This window comes from Prionailurus viverrinus, chromosome B2 (assembly GCF_022837055.1).
Source record: "Prionailurus viverrinus isolate Anna chromosome B2, UM_Priviv_1.0, whole genome shotgun sequence".
Lineage (NCBI taxonomy): Eukaryota > Metazoa > Chordata > Mammalia > Carnivora > Felidae > Prionailurus > Prionailurus viverrinus.
Window position 1 is genome coordinate 72,153,570 of NC_062565.1, and position 22,576 is coordinate 72,176,145.

Consider the following 22,576-nt stretch of genomic DNA (forward strand, 5'->3'; position numbering starts at 1 on the left):
TTTCGTTTCAAAATGCTTACTTGGTAGGAGTAGATAATAAACACAAGGGTAATAAATTATAAACACGAACATTAATGCAAGATAAGTAACTGCAGATAGGGTGAAGTACAGGGAAAGGAATAAGCATAGTGATATGATGACAAACAGCTGAAAGGCCTCATTGCAGAAATAACATTTGAACAGGGACCTAAAAGATGGAAAAGAGTCCACCACTGACGATCTACAGATGAGTGTTCCAGGCAAAAGCAACAATAAAAGGCAGGGCCCTGGGGCGAGAAGAAAGTGTTTGTTCAAGGAACTGAGGTGAGCTGGAGCTTAGCGAGAGGAGAAATTATGATGAGATGATTTTGGAGAATTAGGAAGGGCCAAATAATGCAGGGCCTTTGACTTTGCTCAGGAGCACAACTCCTTGCTTTAGTTACTAGGAAGGCTATGAACATTATAAGCAGGGGACAATCATGATCTTAGCAATTACGGTAACAAGTGCTGAGATTTTTCATTTCCATCTTCTCACAGTACTCTCCCTCAATTCTCAAGAAACTTAAATTCTTAAGAGCTGGTCCTGAGAAAATGTAAGCTGGCACTGTTCAGTGACTTGCCACCAAGCTCACTCTTCACACTAATGTGTGCTGTCTCTGCATTGACTCAAATATCTGAACTCCAGCTTACTCCATGCGACATAAGATGGGACACTCCCTGAGACACCAGAGTGGCTTTGGTTTCTTCCTCCCTGCTGGAGGAGTTCCATAGCAAAATTAACTATCTAGCAACTACCTCTTCCAGGAGGTTCATGGAGGTCAAACTTTTTTAGGCCTACCTTTCACGTTACAACAGCCCTGTGTTGAGAAATTTGGCAACATACACATAAAACTTGAGATTTAATAGTCTTAATAATAGTAATGTCAGAGATGTCCTGCAGACCTGATAGGACCTTGGGAAGAGTGATTGAAGCAGCCAAAGGAAGACAATTCAAATACTACATGGTAGCTGCCTGTTCTTATATATGAACACATGTGCAAAACCCAAGGGACTGTCAGAAATAGTGGAGGAACGTGGATTTTTCAAAGGAACAGTAGGCTGAATTAGCTAGTAGAAAAGAGTTAGTCATCAATAGGCTAAACTATGAAACACCACTCCATTTTCAAAATATCTCCTAAAAATTTTCAAAATATTTGGGACTTCCTGATGGAATTACTCATTGATGTTTATTTTGCTTTCATCCATTCACCCACCATTAAAGGAATCTGTGTATGTGTGTGTGCGCACGTGTATTTGCATATATATAAATGTACGGTTGCATAATTATATATATACATATACATATATATACATATGGTTTTATATATAGTTGTAACTATATTAGTCACTATATATGCTAATGTGTATATATTACATATGGACTGAATGTTTGTTTTCCCCTAAAATTCATACGTTAAAATAAAAAAATGTATATGGTCATCACATTAGGACACCCCCAATGTGATATGTTCTTATAAGAAGAGACTTGCCTCTCTCTCTCTCTCTTTCTCAATCTGTATCCCGAAGGAGACCATTTGAGGACATACTGAGAAGGTGGCCACCTGCAAGCTAACAAAAGAGGCCTTCCTGGAAACCAACACTGTTAGAGCCTTGATCTTGGACTTCCAGCCTCCAGAACTGTGGGGAAACAAATTTTTGTTGTTTAATCCACTCATTTTCCTGATTCTTTGAATAACTGGGAATGTTTTTAATTAGATACAAGACATTGTGAATTTCTATACATATTCTCAAGCTTTGGGGATGCAGTTAAATCACGTGGAAACAATAGGATCATTTTAAGGCTTGCTCTTAAGCCTTGTTAAGCTGGAGCAGTGCAGTCTTTAGTATAGGGCTAGTTTTGTTCCAGTACTAAGGCAATATATGTCCTTTGCCTGATGCTCTGTGAGCATGAACTATCCTTTGCTTTTTACAGGCTCTAGAGATTCTCACTGATATTTTCAGCTATTATTTTCCACTGGCCTTGGAGGAAAATAAGACACATGTACTCATCTGTATTGAGCCAGAGCCTCAAGAGGCCTCTCTGTAGATTTCCAGAATTCTCTTTCTGTCCTTCTCTCCTCTGCCCTGTGAACGTTAGCTGCCTTGGCCATCCCAAACTCCATCTCCTCATTTAATTTTTTTAATGTTTTTATTTTATTTTTGAGAGAGAGAGACAGAGACAGAGAGACAGAGGCAGAATGTGAGCTGGGGAGGGGCAGAGAGAGAGGGAGATACAGAATCTGAAGCAGGCTCCAGGCTCTGAGCTGTCGGCACAGAGCCCCACACAGGGCTTGAACTCATGAACGGTGAGATCATGACCTGAGCTGAAGTTGGACACTTAACCGACTGAGACACCCAGGCGCCCCCCAAACTCCATTTCTTTAACATATGGAGAATGCCAGGGAATACGTGGCTTTCCCCTTCTTATACTGCATTCTGGAAACCCTCTCCAGACACTAATGTACAGACAATGTCAGGACTCATTTGTTTGTTTCCTTTGCCTTCATGGATCATTGTCTGGTGCCGTCTGGTGTCTAACACTTGAAAATGCTTATCATTTACTTTATGCAGTTTTTGTTGTTTCCAGAGAATAAATCTGGACAGTGTTTACCCATCTTGGCTGGACTCAACTTTGTATTTCAGAATTTTATTTTTATAAATCTAAATGTGTGGTTTTACATTTATCCTTATAAATTTTGTATTGTTAATTTAGTCTCTTTTAATTCTCTTCTAACATTTTGTGGGTTTTTTGTTTTAATTAGTATGTGAAAAATTAATAATCATTATTTCTATATGCTTGTCACACAGATAAAATATGTAGTTTAGATTAAGACCAGGATAGATTTCTGAGGCCTTCCACTAGGGATCAACCTGAAGTTCTCCTCAAACCATTAGGCAGTATTCTTTGACAATAATGGTCCATATATGAGTTGCAGAATCATCTCATGTATGTAAGCATGGAACTTACATACCCATCTCCTACCCACAAAAACAATGAGTCTTTATCACTTTCTTTGCAAAAGTTAAGGTATTCTATATTTACTGCGTTCCCTAAATTTAGGAACTGTCACAATGAGAGTTTAGTTTATGCTCTATGACTTTTTTCTTAATGTATTCATGTTGGTATCTGCAGATCCCTACTTCCAATTATATAATTTATTCCAGAATTGAGCTAAAAATCCACAAGATTAAGTAGGCCTATAGCTTCCAAATTTTACCTTTTCTAAAAAAGAGCCATTTGTCCATTTCTCATTTCCTATCCTTGGTCTTGTTTATCACGACTTTTCAGAAACTGCCAACAATATTTTTGGGAGTATAATGCAATTTTTTTTCCAATATTCTGCTGATAATCTCCAGTATATTACTCAGCTATGTGAAGTTCCTTCTATATAGCAGAGATTGAAAACATATGGCTAAAATTTTTAAAACATGATTGTCAGAAAATTTTGATGGCATTAAAATGCCTTTCTTTAAAAACAATTTTTTTTTTACATTTATTCATTTTTGAGAGACAGAGAGAGACAGAGCACAAGTGGGGGAGGGGCAGAGAGAGAGGGAGACACAGAATCCGAAGCAGGCTCCAGGCTCCGAGCTGTCAGCACAGAGCCTGACATGGGGCTCGAATCCATGAAGCATGGGAGAATGACCTGAGCCGAAGCCTGATGCTTAACCGACTGAGCCACCTAGGCGCCCCTAAATGCCTTTCTTATGTAGCTTCACCTGATAAGAGTTCCGACCATATTTGTTTTTAAGGTTGTCTGTTTGAACACTATTATCCATGATGGAGAAAAAAGAAAAATAGGAATCTTATTTTTCTTCTGTGATTTGTTAACATGACCTGTTGCCTGGATAACTAAATAGTACCTGATATTCAAGCAGTGATCCTAAACTGTTACTGCTGTTTTCCCTGTCAGAACATTATCTAAACTGTCATTGCCATTTTTCTTCATAATCATGAAGCACTTTGTTGGCTGCCCTTGCCCCCCCCCCCTTTTTTTTCTTTTTCTTTTGGAAAAGGGTTGGTCCATTCTGTGATATGTAGCTTTCCTGCTGTTATTTGTACAGGTTCTCACCGTCCTTATAGCTTCACACCATTCCTATATGCACCCAAATCAGGTATACTAATGAGTTTTTATCCCAGAATAAATCACTGTAAAGCAGTTCATAACTGACTACATTCTGTAAAAACTTACAATTGATTAGAAATTTAGCTTCTGCACATGCACAAAGTAAATCCAACTATGGGAAACGGTTTCTGGAACCAAAGTTTGGGACTTAGTGAACTCATGTAACAATGACTTCAGTAACTGAAAGAAAAAAAGTCGCCAGGCTCTGCGCTAACAGCATGGGCCTGGAGCCTGCTTCTGACTCTGTCTCCTTCTCTCTCTGCCCCTCTCCCACTCATGCGCGTGTGCTCTCTCTCTCTCTAATGTAAACAATAAACATTAAAACAACAAATAAAAGGAACTGTGCTAACAGAAAATCATCAGATTAGCAGAAAAGTGACATGATGATAATGGCAAAGTTACGTGGTCCAAACTTTTATTTGTGTCAAAAAAAAAAAAAAAACCAACAAAAAACTGAAGCTTTGCATCTTAAAGTCATAGCCTCTCGGTGAATTGTATTGTTTTGTGGAAGGCTTGACTCTGAAAATAAACAAGTTTATTCACTGTCAGATGAAGTTGGTTTTCAGACAAACTAGTGATTGTGGTATGTTATCTTGACTGGAAAAACCTCATTTCTTCACTCATCTTTGGAGATGGCTCCTCATTGGTCTGTGATTCCAATGGATGAACAACAGTTAAGGATCAAAATTTATTTGGATACGTGAGTCAGAAACATTAAATCTGGGCAAGGTAGGAGAGCCACAGACACCCTCATACGTAAATGTATAAATACTGCAGTGGAATTATTCATCCCCAAATGATACCTTGTTACATGCCTCCCATGAAAACAATCAGTAAAACATTTAGCCAAGAATGGTACCCACTTTTATTTCTGAATAGCTTGTTATGATAATCTGTAAATGAATAGTTGCTGAGAATTGTGTAGAACACAGTACAAAGGTTCTTCAAGCACTTACAGGAAGTTTACATGGTTACTTTCCTGTCCCCAAGAAGTCTACAAGTATAGTAGGAGAAATAGGAATCTGAGACACTCCAATGGTTGTGTTATTATTTAGCTAGCATTTATTGAGTGTCTACAATGTACGAGATACCATTCTAAGCACTAAGGATACTGTAATGAACAAAGTAGACAAAAATTCCTGCACTTATGGAGTTTACATTCTAGTGGGTAAGGGGTGGAGAGTCAGAAAATAAATAAGCTAAATAAGTGGGTCAGATAAGTAAAACTATAGGATTTTTTTAGACCACTGATGGAAATACAGTGTAAACCACATATGTAATTGTCAATTTTCCATTAGCCATATTTAAAAAGAAGCAGGTGAAATTAAATTTCAATAAATTTTTTATTTTGGAAGAAATTTTGGTTTACAAAGGTTGCACGTGTAATCCAGAAAGTTGGTGTATAGGTTTCACTCAATTTCCCTATTGTTAATATTTTATATTACCGTGGTATATTCTTGAAATTAAGACACCAACACAGATAAATTACTATTAACTAAATCACAGTTATTATTTGGATTTCATCAGTTTGTCCATTAATGTCCACTTTCTGTTCCAGGATCCAATCCATGCTACCATATTGCATTTAGTTTTCATGTCAATCTCCTCTAGTCTGTTACAAGGGATACTAATTTTCATAATATATTTTATTTAATACAATATATCAAAAATATCACTTCAGACAGTGATCAATATTTTTTACATTATCCACAATACGTTTTACATTATTTTTTCATAATAAGTCTTCAGAACCCAGTGTGTATTTACACTTACAACATATAAGCACTTTCGTTGAAAGTACTTAATCTGCATTTAGATCTCACAAGATTTACAGGTGAACAAGTAGATTCACATACTTAGGTTCTAAACATACTTAAAAGTCTTCTAATAATTGCACTGAACATCAGTTTTTAAACTTAAATTAATTAGTTTCATTAATTAAAAAATTCAGTTCCTCAGCTGCACTAGCCACATTTCAAGAGTTCAATAGCCATATATATGTAGCTAATAGCTACCATATTGAATAGTGCAGCTCTAGACCACTGTAAGGATCTTTGGCTTTTATTCTGAGTGAGACAGAGAGCTCTGAAGGGTTTTGAACAAAGGAGTGATATGATGTAATTTAAGAATATTTTGCTGTGCTGGAAAATAAATTGAAGTGAGGCAAAGGCAGAAGCAAGGAGATCAGCCAGGAAGATATTGCACAAATCCAGGTGAGTGATGGACTAGGGTGGTAGCAGTAAAGGTGGGGAGAAGCGGTAGGATTCCAGGAGTACTTTGTTGGACCTAACACAATATGCTCTTAGACTGGATATGGGGTCATGGATGACGCCAATGATTTTGGCCTAAAAATTAGGACCATGAGATTGTCTTTTACAGAGATTTTGTAAGCAGCAGGTTTGGGGGGGGTAAAGGAGAAGACCGGGGGCTCAGTTTTGCAATTTTGAGTCTTAGGTGGCTGTGAGACATTTAAGTGGAGATGTTAAGTAGGCAATGAATATAGGAGTCTGGAGTTCAGGGAACACAGTTCAGCTGGACATATACATTTAGCATATAGCTGATATTTAAAAATTAAGACTAGAGATCACGAAAGGAATAAGTGTACAGAAAGAAGTATTAGGGTGAGGTTATTCAGCAGCTGTATTTTTAGGAAAATGAAGTTTTGAAATCAGGCCCTAAGAGATCAACAAGAATTGGTGGAATAATCAATTCCTTGCAATTAAAAAATTCCTTGCAATGATGCAAAGGTAACGATTAGCCAACCATGCTACAACAGATGATTTTGCTCAGCTGAAGTAAAATCACACAGCCAGTAGATATGGAAAGATGCATTAAACAAGGAAAGGCTTTCTTGCTGGCTAAGTGGTTAGCAGACCCGCGAATGTGAGGATTCTAAGGACAGCTTTGGAGTTACGTGACAGCTGTAGTTAGTTTCTACACACACACAAAATCAACCAGCCTGTTCGACCATACAGCATATGTCCTAATGCTGGTACAACAAAGATACCTCTCCCATTGGCAGAGAAAAGTGTTATCTTGGATCACAACCCCACTTCAGCACAGATGCCTAGCACGGGTAGATTACTAGGGAGGTGCCCTTTCCCTGAAGGCACCTGAACTCTTAAAATGGGACAAATTCGGAGGCAGCGGGCTGATCGGGCAAATTCAGACGCAGCAATCCCGTCAGCTGGTGAATTCTGTGCGGAATTCTGACAAAGAGGAAGGCCTTGGCTTAAAGAGGAAGTGCGGAGTTACTTATTTTAGGATAGTGGAAAAGCGTTTAGTTGAAGCTCAAAGACAATAAGCACTGAGATTCTCGAGCTGGCCGCAGGGCTGAAAGTAGCTCTCCGAACGACCCTTTCTTGCCATCTTCTCCCTAAGCCGGGCAGTGAGGCGCGTGAAGGACACAATCGCGTGGCAGTGCGGCGGAAAGGGGCGGAATGGGGCGGAATGGCGCGGAATGGACCGATTCATAGGGCATCTTTTAGATCCCAAGCAACGTCCCCGTCGCTATTTTCCTCTCATCAGGTAGCTCCGCCCAGAGGTGGTTCGCTCCCCGGCAAAAATTTGGCCTGGTTAAACAGGGAAGTGCAAGAAAGCCAGCTCAAAAACACCTCCCGAACGTGCATGGAAATCTAGCACCTCGCTACCGCAGGCGCCCCGCCCAGGGTTAGAGTGTGAGACACTCCCAAGACGCACTCCGCGGATCACTGGGGCAGGGCATTGCCTACGCACGCGAGCCAATCAGAGAAGACGTTTTCACGTGACGAGAACTGAGCAATAAGCAGACGCGAAGATAGCGGCGGGGAAATTCAAACGTGTTTGCGGAGAGGGATTTGGGTTCCATCTTTTCTTCCCTTCTCCGCTTTCTGGCGGTGAGTTCTTCTTGGGGGCACACCGAGGAACGGCAGCGGCCCGTGTGTAGGCTGTTTAGCCGCGAGGATCGGTGAGTGGTGAGGGCGAGGCAGGGAGGACTCAGAGCCTGGTAGGAGACGTGGGGCGCGGCTAAACGAACTGGAGGGGGAGGGGAGGTCTCGCTGCTTCCGCCAATCCAGTGGGTGGTGAGGGAGGTTTTGTTGACCCTGGAAGCCGGAGGTGGGTGTGTGCATCGGGTGTGGCACCTGGGGAGAGTTTGGGGGACAGGAAATCCTCTCCCAAAAGGCACGCCCTCTCGTCTGGTTTTTTAGAAGAGAGCGAGGAGATGGTGGCCCCTTACTGACAGTTACCTTTCGAACCTGACTTCAAATAGTGGTATCTAGATGCCTACTTTATCACCCCTTTTCATTGTCAAACTCGAGGTCAGGAGCGGCATTGATATCAGTTACCCTGGGTTACTAAGGTATTAACCTTGAGAATCACAAACCTGAGATTGATAGGAAGAACGACTGCAGACACTTTGCACCATCACCACCATGCAGATGAGCAAGTGCTCAGTAGTGTAAGAATACAGTAGATTCTTGGTTTTAGAACGATTGAGATAGCAAAGCATAATTATGCCAGACATGCATAAGAACAAGCCTGCTGATATCCCATTTATCAGTAAAGGGTTATTATGTTGTTCATGTTCTGCTTTGGAAGCACTTTCAGTGTGCAGGTTTACTGGCATACAGAGAGTGAATAAAAGAATGGTTATTTTCATTACCAAAAATATTATGTCTATATGTCATTACCAGAATCCAAGCAAGCATTCCCTCACATTAAAAACATAATAATAAGTGAATTTGCAGATGGCCCAGAGAAAATAATTCTGGAAAAAGAGTGAAAGGAAATTGTGGAAGAAAAATGGAAAGTTTGAAAGCAAGGAGGGGTAGCAACGTCTGTGTTGTGCAATGACTTCGTTGAAGTTCTTTTGGGAAGAAAAGGTATATGTGGCCTATTGGAAACCTTGCTGGACAAATTACAAGGATGTGCTGTTGTTTTTATCCACATACCTTCACAAATACTCTAATCTGTTTAGATGTGTTCGTATAACTAATGCTATAGTCTTCTGGGTAAAAAAAAGGCTAGTTGAGACATCTTTTTTTTCTTTAATGCTAGTGAAAAGGAATGATATGACCAGTTTACTTTTTTTATGCCTTAGAAATGGAGGCCGAGGATTTAAGTGGCAGAGAATTGACAATTGATTCTATAATGAACAAAGTGAGGGATATTAAAAATAAATTTAAAAATGAAGACCTTACTGATGAGCTAAGCTTGAATAAAGTCTCTGCCGATACTACAGGTGAGTTCCTTTTCTTTGAGTGCCCTCTAATGTAAAGGAATGAAGTGTTAATCTTGTGTATTCACAATTGTAATTTCCTCAGTAATTGTTCTTTACCAGTTAGACTACAGACACTTTATAATTTAACCCTGCTGTTTGGAAACTTTCCCACAATTTTCTGCTTTCTTAAAAATGGAAACTTAATATAATTTATTACAGTGTGCTCTTAACTCTTCCATTATTGTCAGCCGTTATTTCTGCTGATACACATGCCAGCAGTAGATATGCCATTTTTTCCCATTCCTTTTTTTCTGTAAACTGAGAAGATCTCACCAATTGCAATGAAATTATGTGTAAACTTAAAGTCAAACACTCAATTTTTGATAGGGGAGAATCTTCCTATTACTACCCCTTTTCTCCTTTTCTTCCTTGTTCACTCTGTTCCAGCCACAATGGCTTCCTTGCTGTCTCTACTATATACTAGACCAGCTCCTACCCCAATGCCTTTGTTCTTGCTCTCTGCCTTAAACGCCACTCCCCAGATAACTGTCTACCTTTTCCTTTTCCAGGTCTGTTCAAAGGTCCTCTCATTGATGCCTTTCCTCACCCACCTATTTAAAATAGCAACCTGCTGGTGTGGGCACGTGACACCTCTCTTCCTTCTCTGTATTGTATTTCTCCATAGCACTAATCATCTTGTATCTAATTTACTCATGAATTTGTTTATTGTCTGTCTCTTCCACTAGAATGTGAGCTCCATGAGGGCATGATTTTTATCTGTTTTGTTATATCTATAGAGCTTGGAATGCTGTCTGACATGCAATATGTACTTAAATATTTATTGGATGATTAATGAGTAGAATGTGCCCAAAGTTTAATACCCTAGCTTTATGAAAAGTTAGCTTACAAGCCTAACTCTTTCTATATTTCACACTGTTGAGGTTGTTTGGAAAGTGACCTTTGAATAAGTTTGTTGTATGTATATTGACCATTAAATGAGTGAAGGATTGAAAATAAATGGAAGAACCTGAAGTCTAGTCAAGATGGCAGATCATATTCACTTGAAACAACCTAGAAACTGATCGTTTTGGTGTTAAACAAAATCTTAGGAGAGTATCACCATACTTTATTAAATGTATTTAAATAATGTTAACAAAGCTTGAACACCAAGATGAGTCTTTATTTAAAATCCTTCGGTCATGGGACGCCTGGGTGCCTCAGTCAGTTAAGCATCAGACTTCAGCTCAGGTCATGATCTTGCGGATTGTGACTTTGAGCCCCATGTTGGGCTCTGTGCTGACCTGAGCTGAAATCAACAGTTGGTGGCTTAACTAACTGAGCCACTGAGTCAGGGGCTCCAAGACTTTTTTTTTTTTTTTAAAGTTCATTTATCTTGAGAAAGAGTGTGCGTGCGTGTGAGCTGGGAAAGAGCAAGGTGAGAGGGAGAATTAGAATCCCAGACAGGCTCCATGCTGTCAGTGCAGAGCCCAACTCGGAGCTCGATCCCACAAACAGATTATGACCTGAGCCTAGATCAAGAGTTGGATGCGCAACGGACTGAGCCACCCAGGTGATCTCCAAACTTGTAAATACTTAACATATATGGGTAACTGGGACATAAGACAGTATCATAAGTATCAAAGATGCTTAAAACCATGATTTATAGATGGGAAGAGTATGCATCCACTACACTGCATTGTAAAATATGTTTGTCATCAAGTGAACACTAACAATATAAAGATACAATTTAAGTTCTGAATAGAAGGAGAATGGTACTCAGAGGCATGGGGAATACATTTACAAACACAGTGGTTTTTAGACATCTTGTAGACTAATTTGCTAGGACAACAATGGAAGGGAAGTAAAAACTGGAAAGTGAAATTAATATCAGTCCAAAGTAAATTAAAAAAAAATTTTTTTTAATGTTTATTTTTGAGAGAGAGAGAGCAAGCATGGCAGGGGCGGAGAGAGAGAGGGAGACAAAGAATCTGAAGCAGGCTCCAAGCTCTGAGCTGTCAGCACAGAGTGTGATGCAGGGCTCAAACTCACAAAGTATGAGATCATGACCTAAGCCGAAGTTGGACGCTTAACTGACTGAGCCACCCAGGTTCCCCAGTCCAGAATAAATTTAAAATAAAAAAGCAGAGTTAAAGTTATGTTTTAGTAAAACAGAAACTGTAATTTTGTTTATAAAAGCATAGATTTGGCTCTTATTGAAGGTAACCAAAACTTACAGAAAGAATGATAGTTTCTCTGGGAAATCTGTGTTTAATAATATTTAGTAATGACTAAAATATCCTGAACAGGAGACTGACATTAATTCAATTTGTCTTTTTAAAACAATTGACAGTAAAGAAAGTAAGAAAATAAATTACAATCTTTATGGAGAAATATGGGTAACTTGGAGGGAGAAGAAAATAACCATACCAGTTACTTATCTTTTATAAATTGATTTTGTTTAATTGGATTAAAGGTAAGTTTGAAGTCTATGGAGATAATGTTGGATGGATGAAGTTGTAAAGATTATGTTAGGAGGAATAAGGTGATACGTTTAAAAATTTTTAACGAATAAGTCATTGATGAATTTTCTGACAAAGTTGTTATAGGTGATAGTGGGGGAGGTTTAGGTTTTCTTTGGGTAGTTAGGGGGATGAAATAGAATTATGCTACTACAAGATAAAATTTTTTTAGACTACATAGGGTTTTTTTTTTTTTTTAATGTTTATTATTTTGAGAGAGAGAGAACACATGCAGGTTGGGGAAGGGTAGAGAGAGGGGGAGAGAGAATTCCAAGCACGCCCTGCTCTATGATGAGGGCTCTGTCTCACAAACCTGTGAGATCATGACCTGAGCTGAAATCAACAGACGCTTAACTGACTGAGCCACCCAGGTGCCCTTACATATGGTTTTTTAAAAGCTATAAAAAACTAGCTTACTTCCAAAGTTTTTCTTTCCTTCAGAATATGTAACTTTTGGAGTAAAATAAACTCTTACGAATACATATATGCAGGAAATATGTTGCTTACATTTATATGAATTGTTAAGGTTTTTAAAATAATTTAAGGAGTTTATATATATTTATATTAAGAATATAAATTACTAACTTTAATTTGAAGGAAAAGTGCAATTTGGCATTTCTTGTGGCATATTTTCTTCCTCTAATTCAGATAACTCGGGAACTGTCAACCAAATTATGATGATGGCAAACAACCCGGAGGACTGGTTGAATTTGTTGCTCAAACTAGAGAAAAACAGTGTCCCTCTGAATGATGCTCTTTTAAATAAATTAATTGGTCGTTACAGTCAAGCAATTGAAGCACTTCCTCCAGATAAATATGGGCAAAACGAGAGTTTTGCTCAAATTCAAGTGAGATTTGCTGAATTAAAAGCGTAAGTATTCACTTTTGAATTATGTTTAACTAACTACATTACATAGTACACAACTACATTATAAAAGACATGTTGTTAGTATTAATTGTAAGAAAATTAGTATTTTTTAACCAAATCATTCTGTTTATAATTAACAAATGAATATTGTAAACTCTGTTTACTATGTATATATTTCCACAAAAGTTATGTATTCTGGACTCTGCCTAGAAAGATGTTAAAAATTAACTTATTAGTATTTAATTTTACACAGAAAAAAACCAGAATCCCATGTCCTTTGGAAAATTGAATAAGGAGTTATCAAACTTAGGTAGCTGTGCCCTTTTTTCTAAAATTTGACTCTGAAATCTTTTTTACAGTATTCAAGAGCCAGATGATGCACGGGACTACTTTCAGATGGCCAGAGCAAACTGCAAGAAATTTGCTTTTGTGCATATATCTTTTGCACAATTTGAATTATCACAAGGTAATTTGAAAATGTCAAGTCCAAATTTGAAAAATGTTAACTTCGTGCTGTAACTCACATTCTAAATATTAAATCATACATATGAAGTAAAAATTTGAGGCTAAAGGCATGAAAATTGATCAGGTGAGAGTATGGGGGAAGAATGCCACCAAAGTGTAAATGTAGAGAATGTTTGTTATACTAGCTTTTCTACTTGTAACAGATAATCCAGAGATGTAAGTGAACATCGTGTTTGTGCCATTAATTAGATTCAGGAAGTGTCTAAAGGAAAGTGGCTTTTTCATTGAGTATTTGTGCGAGAGAAGCATATAAGATACTTAAGTTAGTGCTTAGATAAGCTTTCCTTATATTATGGTCTCATAGTACCAAAATATATACACCAAGATAAAATTGTAGCATTAATTGGTAGTTCTTTTTAATTAAAAAAAAAAAAGGAAACTGCTGTGGAAGCTTTTATTTCTTGTTCTTTTGATTCTTCATAGTCTTGAGTTTTTGGATAGAACTATGGCAATGTCTTCCTCACATTTTTAGCCTGCCCATTCCTTAGTCTTTTCTTTTTCTAATTTTCTGGGGCTTTTGGATCCATGAGGGTTTCAGTCTGCCCTCTGGCCACATGTTACTGTTTCCCTCTGTCTTGTTTCTGCTCCAACCCTAATCCCATTTGTTACCTGTGATGCACACATTATCGCTAGTGGTTTGGTTCAGCCAGAGTTTCCATCACGGTGCCCAAAGCAGGGCTCAGTCACTGGCATGTATTTCCCAGGATTGAGGTTAGAGAAGAGCACTGTAACAGCTCAGGAAATGGTTTGAGAACTGTTAACTTTTACGTGTTTACATGATTTCTGAGTCCTAGTTATCTGAATCACCTCTAATCTATCCTGTGCACTGTCAGGTGACTTTTAAAAAAAACCATTCCTTTTCTGCCTAGGAACATTGATTCCTCCTTGCTTATTCGAGGAAGTTTGGCAAGGCCTTTAGTACCCTCTCTCTTTTCGTCATTCTACTTAAAGCATTTGTTGAAGTATTGTGGCCTATCAATAGCAACTACAAGTTTTGTATCTTTAGAACACACAAATATTGAAAACCTCAAATTTTGTTATCTGTAAAAAAATAAATTTTATCACTCAAGGTCAAAATTGCAGTTATTTTGGACAAGATTATGAATGGGTTTTTAGGAAGTATGCACATCTCTGAAATTCTATGTGCAGTTTGGTGTGTATGGTTAGAGGACATTTGGTATTTTTTTATCAGACTCTCAAAGGGGTCTGTTACTTTATTAAGCTCCCTAATTACTAGTTTTTATCTAAGCCTACCTTCTTTTGCTGCCCTAAAATGCTTAAATTGTGAAATACCACTTCTCTGAATAAATGTATACTTAGCCACTATCAGATATGTTTAAATTCTTAAAATTTGTAAACTGTCAGAAGATAGAGATTTCCTAATCATTTTTAAATCCTAAGTGCCCAAGTGTGTAGCATAGCTGAGTTGCTCCCAGAAATGCTGATAACACATTCCATTGATACATGATGTACACATTTGACATTTTAAATCAAATTCTAGACAAAATATATTGAGTAAGTTGGCAATTGAAAGAAAATTTGGTGGTTTATCTGTAGTCAGAAAAATAATTATGGTGGTGTCAGTTATTTTACATTTGAGGGCGGTATAGCTAAGTCTGATAGCTAAACACTAGTCTTTTTTTTTTATTTATTGATTGATTTATTGATTTATTTTAATGTTTGTTTATTTTTGAAGGAGAGAGAGATAGTGTGGGGGGGGGGGGACAGAGAGAGAGGGAGACACAATCTGAAGCAGGCTCCAGGCTCTGAGCTGTCAGCACAAAGCCCGTCATGGGGCTCGAACCCACAAACTGCGAGATTATGACCTGAGCTGAAGTCGGACGCTCAACCGACTGAGCCACCGAGGCGTCCCTATTACTATTTTTTAAAATATGAATTTTTTGATGGAGGATTCCCTTTAGCAAAATATGTCATCCTTAATAACTAAATGTTGTTATGAATGATTATTATACTGCATTGTAACAGATTGATGCTCTTGGGACTGTAGTAACATCTAGAGCTTAGTTTTCCTTTTACTACATCCCCTAAGTTTCTATTTTATTTAGTTTTTGCTGCCCCCCACTTTATATTGCTTTGTTATATTTCTTTTCTGAAAATGGGCAGTGTTGCTAAAATGAATGCATAATTATGTTTACTACTTATTATGTAAGTAAGCTATTTGACAAGAATTCTTACCAGAAGAGAGAAATTGCTTTTATTTGCTTATGAAATAAGGTATGTGAATCTTGGAATAAATATTTTTACCTAAGCCTTTTAAATTTTTTCCCTAGGTCCTGATGAATAAGTATCTGGGGAATGAAGACTGTTGCATTTAAATGACAAAATATTTTTACTTTGTTAGGTAATTTCAAAAAAAGTAAACAACTTCTTCATAAAGCTGTAGAATGTGGAGCAGTACCACTGGAAATGCTAGAAATTGCCATTCGGAATTTAAACCTTCAAAAAAAGCAGCTGCTTTCAGAGGAGGAAAAGAAGAGTTTATCAGGTAAGGGTATTACTGTGTGCTACTATTCTGTGGTAGATTGTCCGGGATGTTCAGGATAACATTTTAAAGAAAAATACCATCTGTGTAGAATGATCAAAATCTCAGATTAAATTTCAGATGTAAAGGAGGTATAGGGCTTTTAGAAGTACCAAAATCTTTATTAACCCTGTTGGAATTTTTTTTTTTTTTTTTTTTTGCTAATCAAACTCATTAGTAAATTAAAAAATTCAGTCTAAGCAAGAGAATGACTTTTTTTTTATATGAAATTTATTGTCAAATTGGTTTCCATACAACACCCAGTGCTCATCCCAAAAGGTGCCCTCCTCAATACCCATCACCCACTCTCCCCTCCCTCCCACCCCCCATCAACCCTCAGTTTGTTCCCAGTTTTTAAGAGTCTCTTATGCTTTGGCTCTCTCCCACTCTAACCTCTTTTTTTTTTTTTTTTTCCTTCCCCTCCCCCATGGGTTTCTGTTAAGTTTCTCAGGATCCACATAAGAGTGAAAACATATGGTATCTGTCTTTCTCTGTATGGCTTATTTCACTTAGCATCACACTCTCCAGTTCTATCCACGTTGCTACAAAGGGCCATATTTCGTTCTTTCTCATTGCCATGTAGTACTGCATTGTGTATATAAACCACAATTTCTTTATCCATAAGAGAATGACTTTTTAGAAATAAGGAATATACCTTTATTCTGGGGAAACAGTTATGTAATTTTGAAACTATTACATCTATACTTAGAGAATTATCTTCACAACATCTTCATGTCTGCATATCTTATTTGGGGACAAATGTTTACTATGAATTATCCTTTTTTTTTTTTTTTTTTTGAGAGAGAGAAAGTATAATGGGGGAGGGGCAGGGAGAGAGGGGGACACAGAATCCCAGAATCCAAAGCAGGCTCCAGGCTCTGAGCTATCAGCATAGAGCTTGATGTGGGGCTCGAAATCATGAACCACGAGATTGTGACCTGAGCTGAAGTCAGACTCTTAACTGACTGAGCCACCGAGGTACCCCTGAATTATCTTTTTAAGTATTCATATTTGTGAGGTTACTTTTTATGTATTTCTTATGTCTTTATAAATTTAATTACAATTTAAATTTTTTTTTATAGCATCTACAATATTAACTGCTCAAGAATCATTCCCCAATTCACTTGGACATTTACAGAATAGGAACATCAGTTGTGATTCCAGAGGACAGACTACTAAAGCCAAGTTTTTGTATGGGTAATGAAACTGAATCTGTTTTTTAAATGTTCATCATACATTTATGTTATTTATACATCTACATCTGTATTTTAGTGTTAGAGTAATAACATTAGCAGTTAATGGCAATTCCTATGTTAATATTATTCTTTTAAAAATTGGGGTATTTTCTTCCTGTATAGAGAAAACTTGCCCCCTCAAGATGCAGAAATAGGTCATCGAAATCCCTTGAAACAAACAAAGAAAGCTAAACGGGTAAGTTATTTCTAATGTACCTTGATTAAAGTGATAGTGGTGAGGTCTATACTTATTTCCTAGTTGGTTACTTAATCTTTCAAAACATTTCTAGTCATGCCCTTTTGGAAGAGTCCCAGTTAACCTTCTAAGTAGCCCGGATTATGGGAAGACAGATGATTCAGTTGTACCAAGTTTTACAAAAAGGTATGTTTGAATTTTAATTTTTTAATTTGTTTTCAATACTTAAAGGTTGATGACAGAACGGTCACAAAGTTTTTTATTGCATAATAGTAATTATGATTAAGTATTTTTACTTAGTATTAAAGGTTAGGGACAAAGGAATGAGTGGGGAATGTGACTTTATTTTGCTTTTTGCTCATTAAAAATTAAATGGGGGCACCTGGCTAGTTCTGTTGGTGGAACATGTGACTCTTGATCTAGGTAGGGGTTGTGAGTTTGAGCCCCATGTGAGGTGTAGAGATTACTTAAAGGTAAAAATCTTAAAAAAAAAAAGGAATGGTTAACAAATTATGGAACATGGAGGAAAAAATATTAAATCAACATTAAGCTTAAAAGATATATGCAGACATCTTTGAGGTAAAAGCTCCTAGTATCTGGGCATTTCTCGCTTATGGGTAGTTTCTCTGGTAAGAATCCGTTTCTTATGTTTGTGAAAGTCTTCATAGCAGGGGTGGAAGGAGGTCTAGGAACAATTTCTTTGCTAACAAGTTCAAGGAAAGGAATTGCTATCAGTGGGAAAGATGATTAATTCACTCATTTGCTACAGAGCCCAGGGCATCAAGAGGTGGGGCAGAGCAGGTAGAGATGAAATACTGTTCATCACGTCCAACGTGTTCTCCTTTCTTCAACCTGGATATTTATCCCCTTAAAAGAAGTAGGAATCTAGTTTTCCAACTTAGCTAAGGGAATTGTTCTGGTCTGTTCTTAACTCTAAGCATTCTTGATAACCTTATTTCTATTAGAAAAAGCCCCTTGGATTCCAGAGAATTATTTTGCAAATAAACTTCAGAAATACAACAGGTTGTTTTTATTATTTATTTATTTATAAAATGTTTGTTTATTCATTTTTGAGAAAGAGAGCGAGCACACGTGTGTGCACAAGCAGGAGAGGGTGAGGGGCAGAGAGAGAGGGAGACAGAAAATCCCAAGCTGGCTCATGCTGTCAGCACAGAGTTCAAGGCAGGGCTCAAACCCACGAGCTGTGAGATCATGACCTGAGCTGAAATCAAGAGTCATTGGATGCTTAACTGACTAAGCCACCCAGGCACCCCTGATTGTTTTTAGTTGGCATCTTTTTTTTTTTTTTTTTTTAAATTTTTTTTTCAACGTTTATTTATTTTTGGGACAGAGAGAGACAGAGCATGAACAGGGGAGGGGCAGAGAGAGAGGGAGACACAGAATCGGAAACAGGCTCCAGGCTCTGAGCCATCAGCCCAGAGCCCGACGCGGGGCTTGAACTCACGGACCGCGAGATCGTGACCTGGCTGAAGTCGGACGCTTAACCGACTGTGCCACCCAGGCGCCCCTCTAGTTGGCATCTTTAATTAAAATTCTGTTATACTTAACACTTGACTAAAGATAGATACTAAGTGTATTTTGGTTGTCCAGAATCTTATGAGATGACTTTTTTCTTGTCTCCATTTTAAATACCTCTCCGAATAATAAAAGGAGACTTTCTCCCATTATAAAAAAATAAAAATAAAACAAAACCAGCCATTTTCTTGGTGCTTGCCATGATACACTGTATGGTTGACACTGTGGAGGCCTATGGAAAGGTTTATACTCTAGTCCTTTTCCTTAAGCTGCTTGCATTTCGAAGTGTGGTTTCACCTACATACTGCTGTCCCCTTCTTTACTACGTTCCTACTTAGCCCCATTTGTTACTTATTACGTTATGAAGTACACAATCACCTACCACTTATCTGTCCTTTTCATCATTGCCCAGCACCTAACTTCATTACATTTGTACTACAATCATGTTATTTTTAAAAATAATTTTTCAAGAGATCTTTCCAATTAAAAAGTGTATATACTGTTAAGAAGTCAATTTTAAAATGGAAAAAATAGCACATTAAATAGATTAATTTCAAATTAAGCATTAAAACTATTTTGGTTTGTGGGTAGCAGACAGACCTCTGGATCAGAACGCCAAGATATGATTGCACCTGGATCTAAATCAAGTGGAAATGATTCCAGTGAATTGAGAAATTTAAAGGTATTTTAATTTTTAAATCTTTATATGGAGCAAGGTTTCCTGATCTAGGATCCATGGAGTTTTTCCCGGGGAAGGGGTCCAGCAGTGTTCCTGAAGCCCCAAGAGATACAGGACCACTAGTGGGAAGTGGTACAGAAGTCCTAAACTGTTCCTCCAAAGTTCACGAACATGTACATTTCATGTAGAGAAATGATCAATGATCTGGGATAACTTTGACATAATACTTATCATGCTTATATTTAAACAGATTAGTTGGGTTTGGGAATAGCTAGTGGAGTCATTCCCCCCAAATTCTGTTTCTTGGTTGGTGTGTTTAATCATATGTTCTGACAGGACATCTTATATAGCAATGAGAGTAAATTGTGATGTGTCTTTGTAAATGCAAAGACTGGAAACAGTTTTAGTCTCATACTGTTCTTATTGTACTTGAGTTCAACCCCTGGCCTCACAATGAGGGTCTTTTCAAGTTTATATTTTTTGTAATTCATCTTTTTCATGGTCTATGCTTATTATTTTAACTGATCATAGCTACCTTAGAGAATAGTGCATAGTTGTTTAAAAAGTTTACTTTTTGGGTTTTAGAATAACTACTGTTTTAGACTTATGCAAATCTTAATTTTCACTAATGTTATTTTGGGGATAAAATACCATCATAGTCACAAAATAATGAGGCATGTCTTATGTTATGTTCAAATTTTCAACCTCTCTTTTTAAGTGATTATATTTTATGATTTGATTATGTCCATTGAAAGCACATTGGCCAAATTTATGGTTATGGCCAGTTCCACTGTTCTAGTCAATAATTCAAGAAGTTAATCCTTCCTCAGTTTGTGAGTCTATATCTGATTATAGTAGATAATTTTCTTAGCAATCTTTTCACATAGATGAGACTTTAGTCTATTGAACACTAAGACAAATTAGTACTATTACTGTTTATGAGACTTTATTATTTTTATGTCTTATTCTTTTCATGTAGTCTATTCAAAATATCCATTCCAAGGAACCTCTGATGTCGGATGAGAAGAGTTCTGAACTTATTACAGATTCAGTAACCTTGAAGAATAAAACTGAATCAAGTCTTGTATCAAAATTAGAAGGTAAGAGAGACAAAATAGGCTTTTATTAATTAAGAATAGCACTCTGGTGCTTGTGAAAGTTGACCAGCCATCTACAAATTACAATGTAAGACTATATGTCCCTTTATCTTGTATGTCAATTGAATTATATAGAGTCTATGAAAAGTGTTGAATTCTGTAGCAGTGGAAGTTTATTTGGCTAAAAGCTGTGTAAAAGCAAGAGTGGAGGGAAAGTACATTGGGGCTGAGTTAGGTTTTTCAGTTGGCTTGACAAATACTTTTCTGGAAAAAAAAAATATGATAATTCTCTTTTTTATCGGACATTTGATTTTCTACTATATGAGTAGTATGATATGTTCTAAGGGGATATAAATGAATGAAACAGTCCCAAGGAGATTGCCATCCAGTGTGGGAGACAGACTGATAAATATAATGCTGTGTAGAATTTTAGAGGGTATATTGAGAAGCACATAAATACAATGCTGTGAGAATTCAGAAGGAGAAATGTGAGGAACTATTTGGTTTAGGGTAAGAACATGTTTTATGGAGAAGAAAGGTGAAGAACTATTTGGGTTTAAATAGGAAGAAATGGCAGTGATAGAGTGTTTCAAATGGAGGAAATAATGAAAACAAAAGAAAATATTTTAGGAACAAAAGATAGTCTATGCAGAAAACTATAACAGGTCATACAGAAGTAGAAGGTAAAACTAGGTAAACTGAACTCCACGCTTACATTTTTTTTTTTTTTTTGTAGATATCAGAGTACCATTAGAGATTTTTGAACAAGATCATGAATTGGATGATCCTTGTCCAAACAAAGTTTACCAGATTGACTAATGTTTTTCTTTAATTGGACTGAAGAGGAAAACTGGGACATACTAGGCTTGTTGAGACTCTTTGGTTTCCAGACTGGAACTTCCCTGGTGTTACCCCTGAAAAGTTCTATATATAGCAGAATGACTGTCAGTTCCCAGCAAACTGAGACTGTTATTCACCCTAGAATGGTCTATTTGCCATTATTTTGATTTGGAATAGATTCCTTTTCCTAGTATTTGAAGGATATTTTCATGGCATCTATCATAAACTGGTATTACTGAAAAATCATGTTTACCAAATATGCTTGTTTTTTTTTTTTTTTTTAATTTTTTTTTTTTCAATGTTTATTTATTTTTGGGACGGAGAGAGACAGAGCACGAATTGGGGAGGGGCAGAGAGAGAGGGAGACACAGAATCGGAAACAGGCTCCAGGCTCTGAGCCATCAGCCCAGAGCCTGATGCGGGGCTCGAACTCACGGACCGCGAGATTGTGACCTGGCTGAAGTTGGACGCTTAACCGACTGCGCCACCCAGGCGCCCCCAAATATGCTTGTTAATAATACTAATCTTATACCTAATTTAATGTTTTTCAGTAAATACTTGTTGAGTACCTATACAGTGCCAGTAATACTTTATTATATAGTAAAACTGCCAATTACAAAATCACCCAAATCATGAGAGTACAGTCTGTTGAAATATCATTCCATTCATGCGCGTTTCTTTTGAGTGTATCCAAAGAGTGGGGTTGTAGGGTCACAGAATGTGTGTATGTTCAACTTTGGCAAATAGTGCCAGTTTTCTAGAATGGTGGTCCCTTTGACCAGCAGGGATGTTGCTCTTGCTCCATATTAGTCCCAATTGTTTTATTGTTGGTTTTTAATTTTAGACATTTGGATGCTGCTAAGTGATATCTTACTGTGGTTTTAATTTGCGCTTCTCTGATGGCTTATGATGTTGAACATCTTTTTTTATGTTTATTGGCCATTTGGATATTCTCTTGTGAAGTACTTGTTTGAAACTCTTGCCAATTTTTCTATTGGGTTTTCTTTCTTTTTCTCATTGATTTCTAGGAGATATTTATATCATCTAGATACATATCCTTTGTTGGATATGTGTGTTACAAGTAATTTCTCCATTATGTACTGAAGACTTTTTAGGAAAAGAAATTCTTAATTATTATACATTTTAATTTATCAGTCTTTTCCTTTGTGGTAGTTCCTATGTCTTTTAACAAAT

At 37.2% G+C, this 22,576-nt stretch overlaps 1 protein-coding gene across 7 annotated transcripts in view; it reads left to right on the plus strand.

The window, feature by feature from the left end:
• Positions 1-7,931: 7,931 nt before the first annotated feature.
• TTK (TTK protein kinase) overlaps positions 7,932-22,576 on the plus strand; it is a 40,041-nt gene continuing 25,396 nt past the window's right edge. For 2 of the 7 annotated variants that reach the window (XM_047860606.1, XM_047860612.1), the window contains exons 1-10: positions 7,939-8,091; positions 9,226-9,366; positions 12,513-12,735; positions 13,092-13,198; positions 15,620-15,763; positions 16,882-16,996; positions 17,158-17,230; positions 17,325-17,416; positions 19,358-19,448; positions 20,425-20,545. In XM_047860606.1, coding sequence (XP_047716562.1) covers positions 9,228-9,366; positions 12,513-12,735; positions 13,092-13,198; positions 15,620-15,763; positions 16,882-16,996; positions 17,158-17,230; positions 17,325-17,416; positions 19,358-19,448; positions 20,425-20,545 — 1,105 coding nt within the window. In that variant the 5' untranslated portion in view covers positions 7,939-8,091; positions 9,226-9,227. Of the gene's footprint in view, positions 8,092-8,465; positions 8,485-8,818; positions 9,008-9,225; positions 9,367-12,512; positions 12,736-13,091; positions 13,199-15,619; positions 15,764-16,881; positions 16,997-17,157; positions 17,231-17,324; positions 17,417-19,357; positions 19,449-20,424; positions 20,546-22,576 lie in introns of those variants that run through there. The other 5 variants (XM_047860611.1, XM_047860613.1, XM_047860608.1 and 2 more) reach the window with 4 other exon arrangements.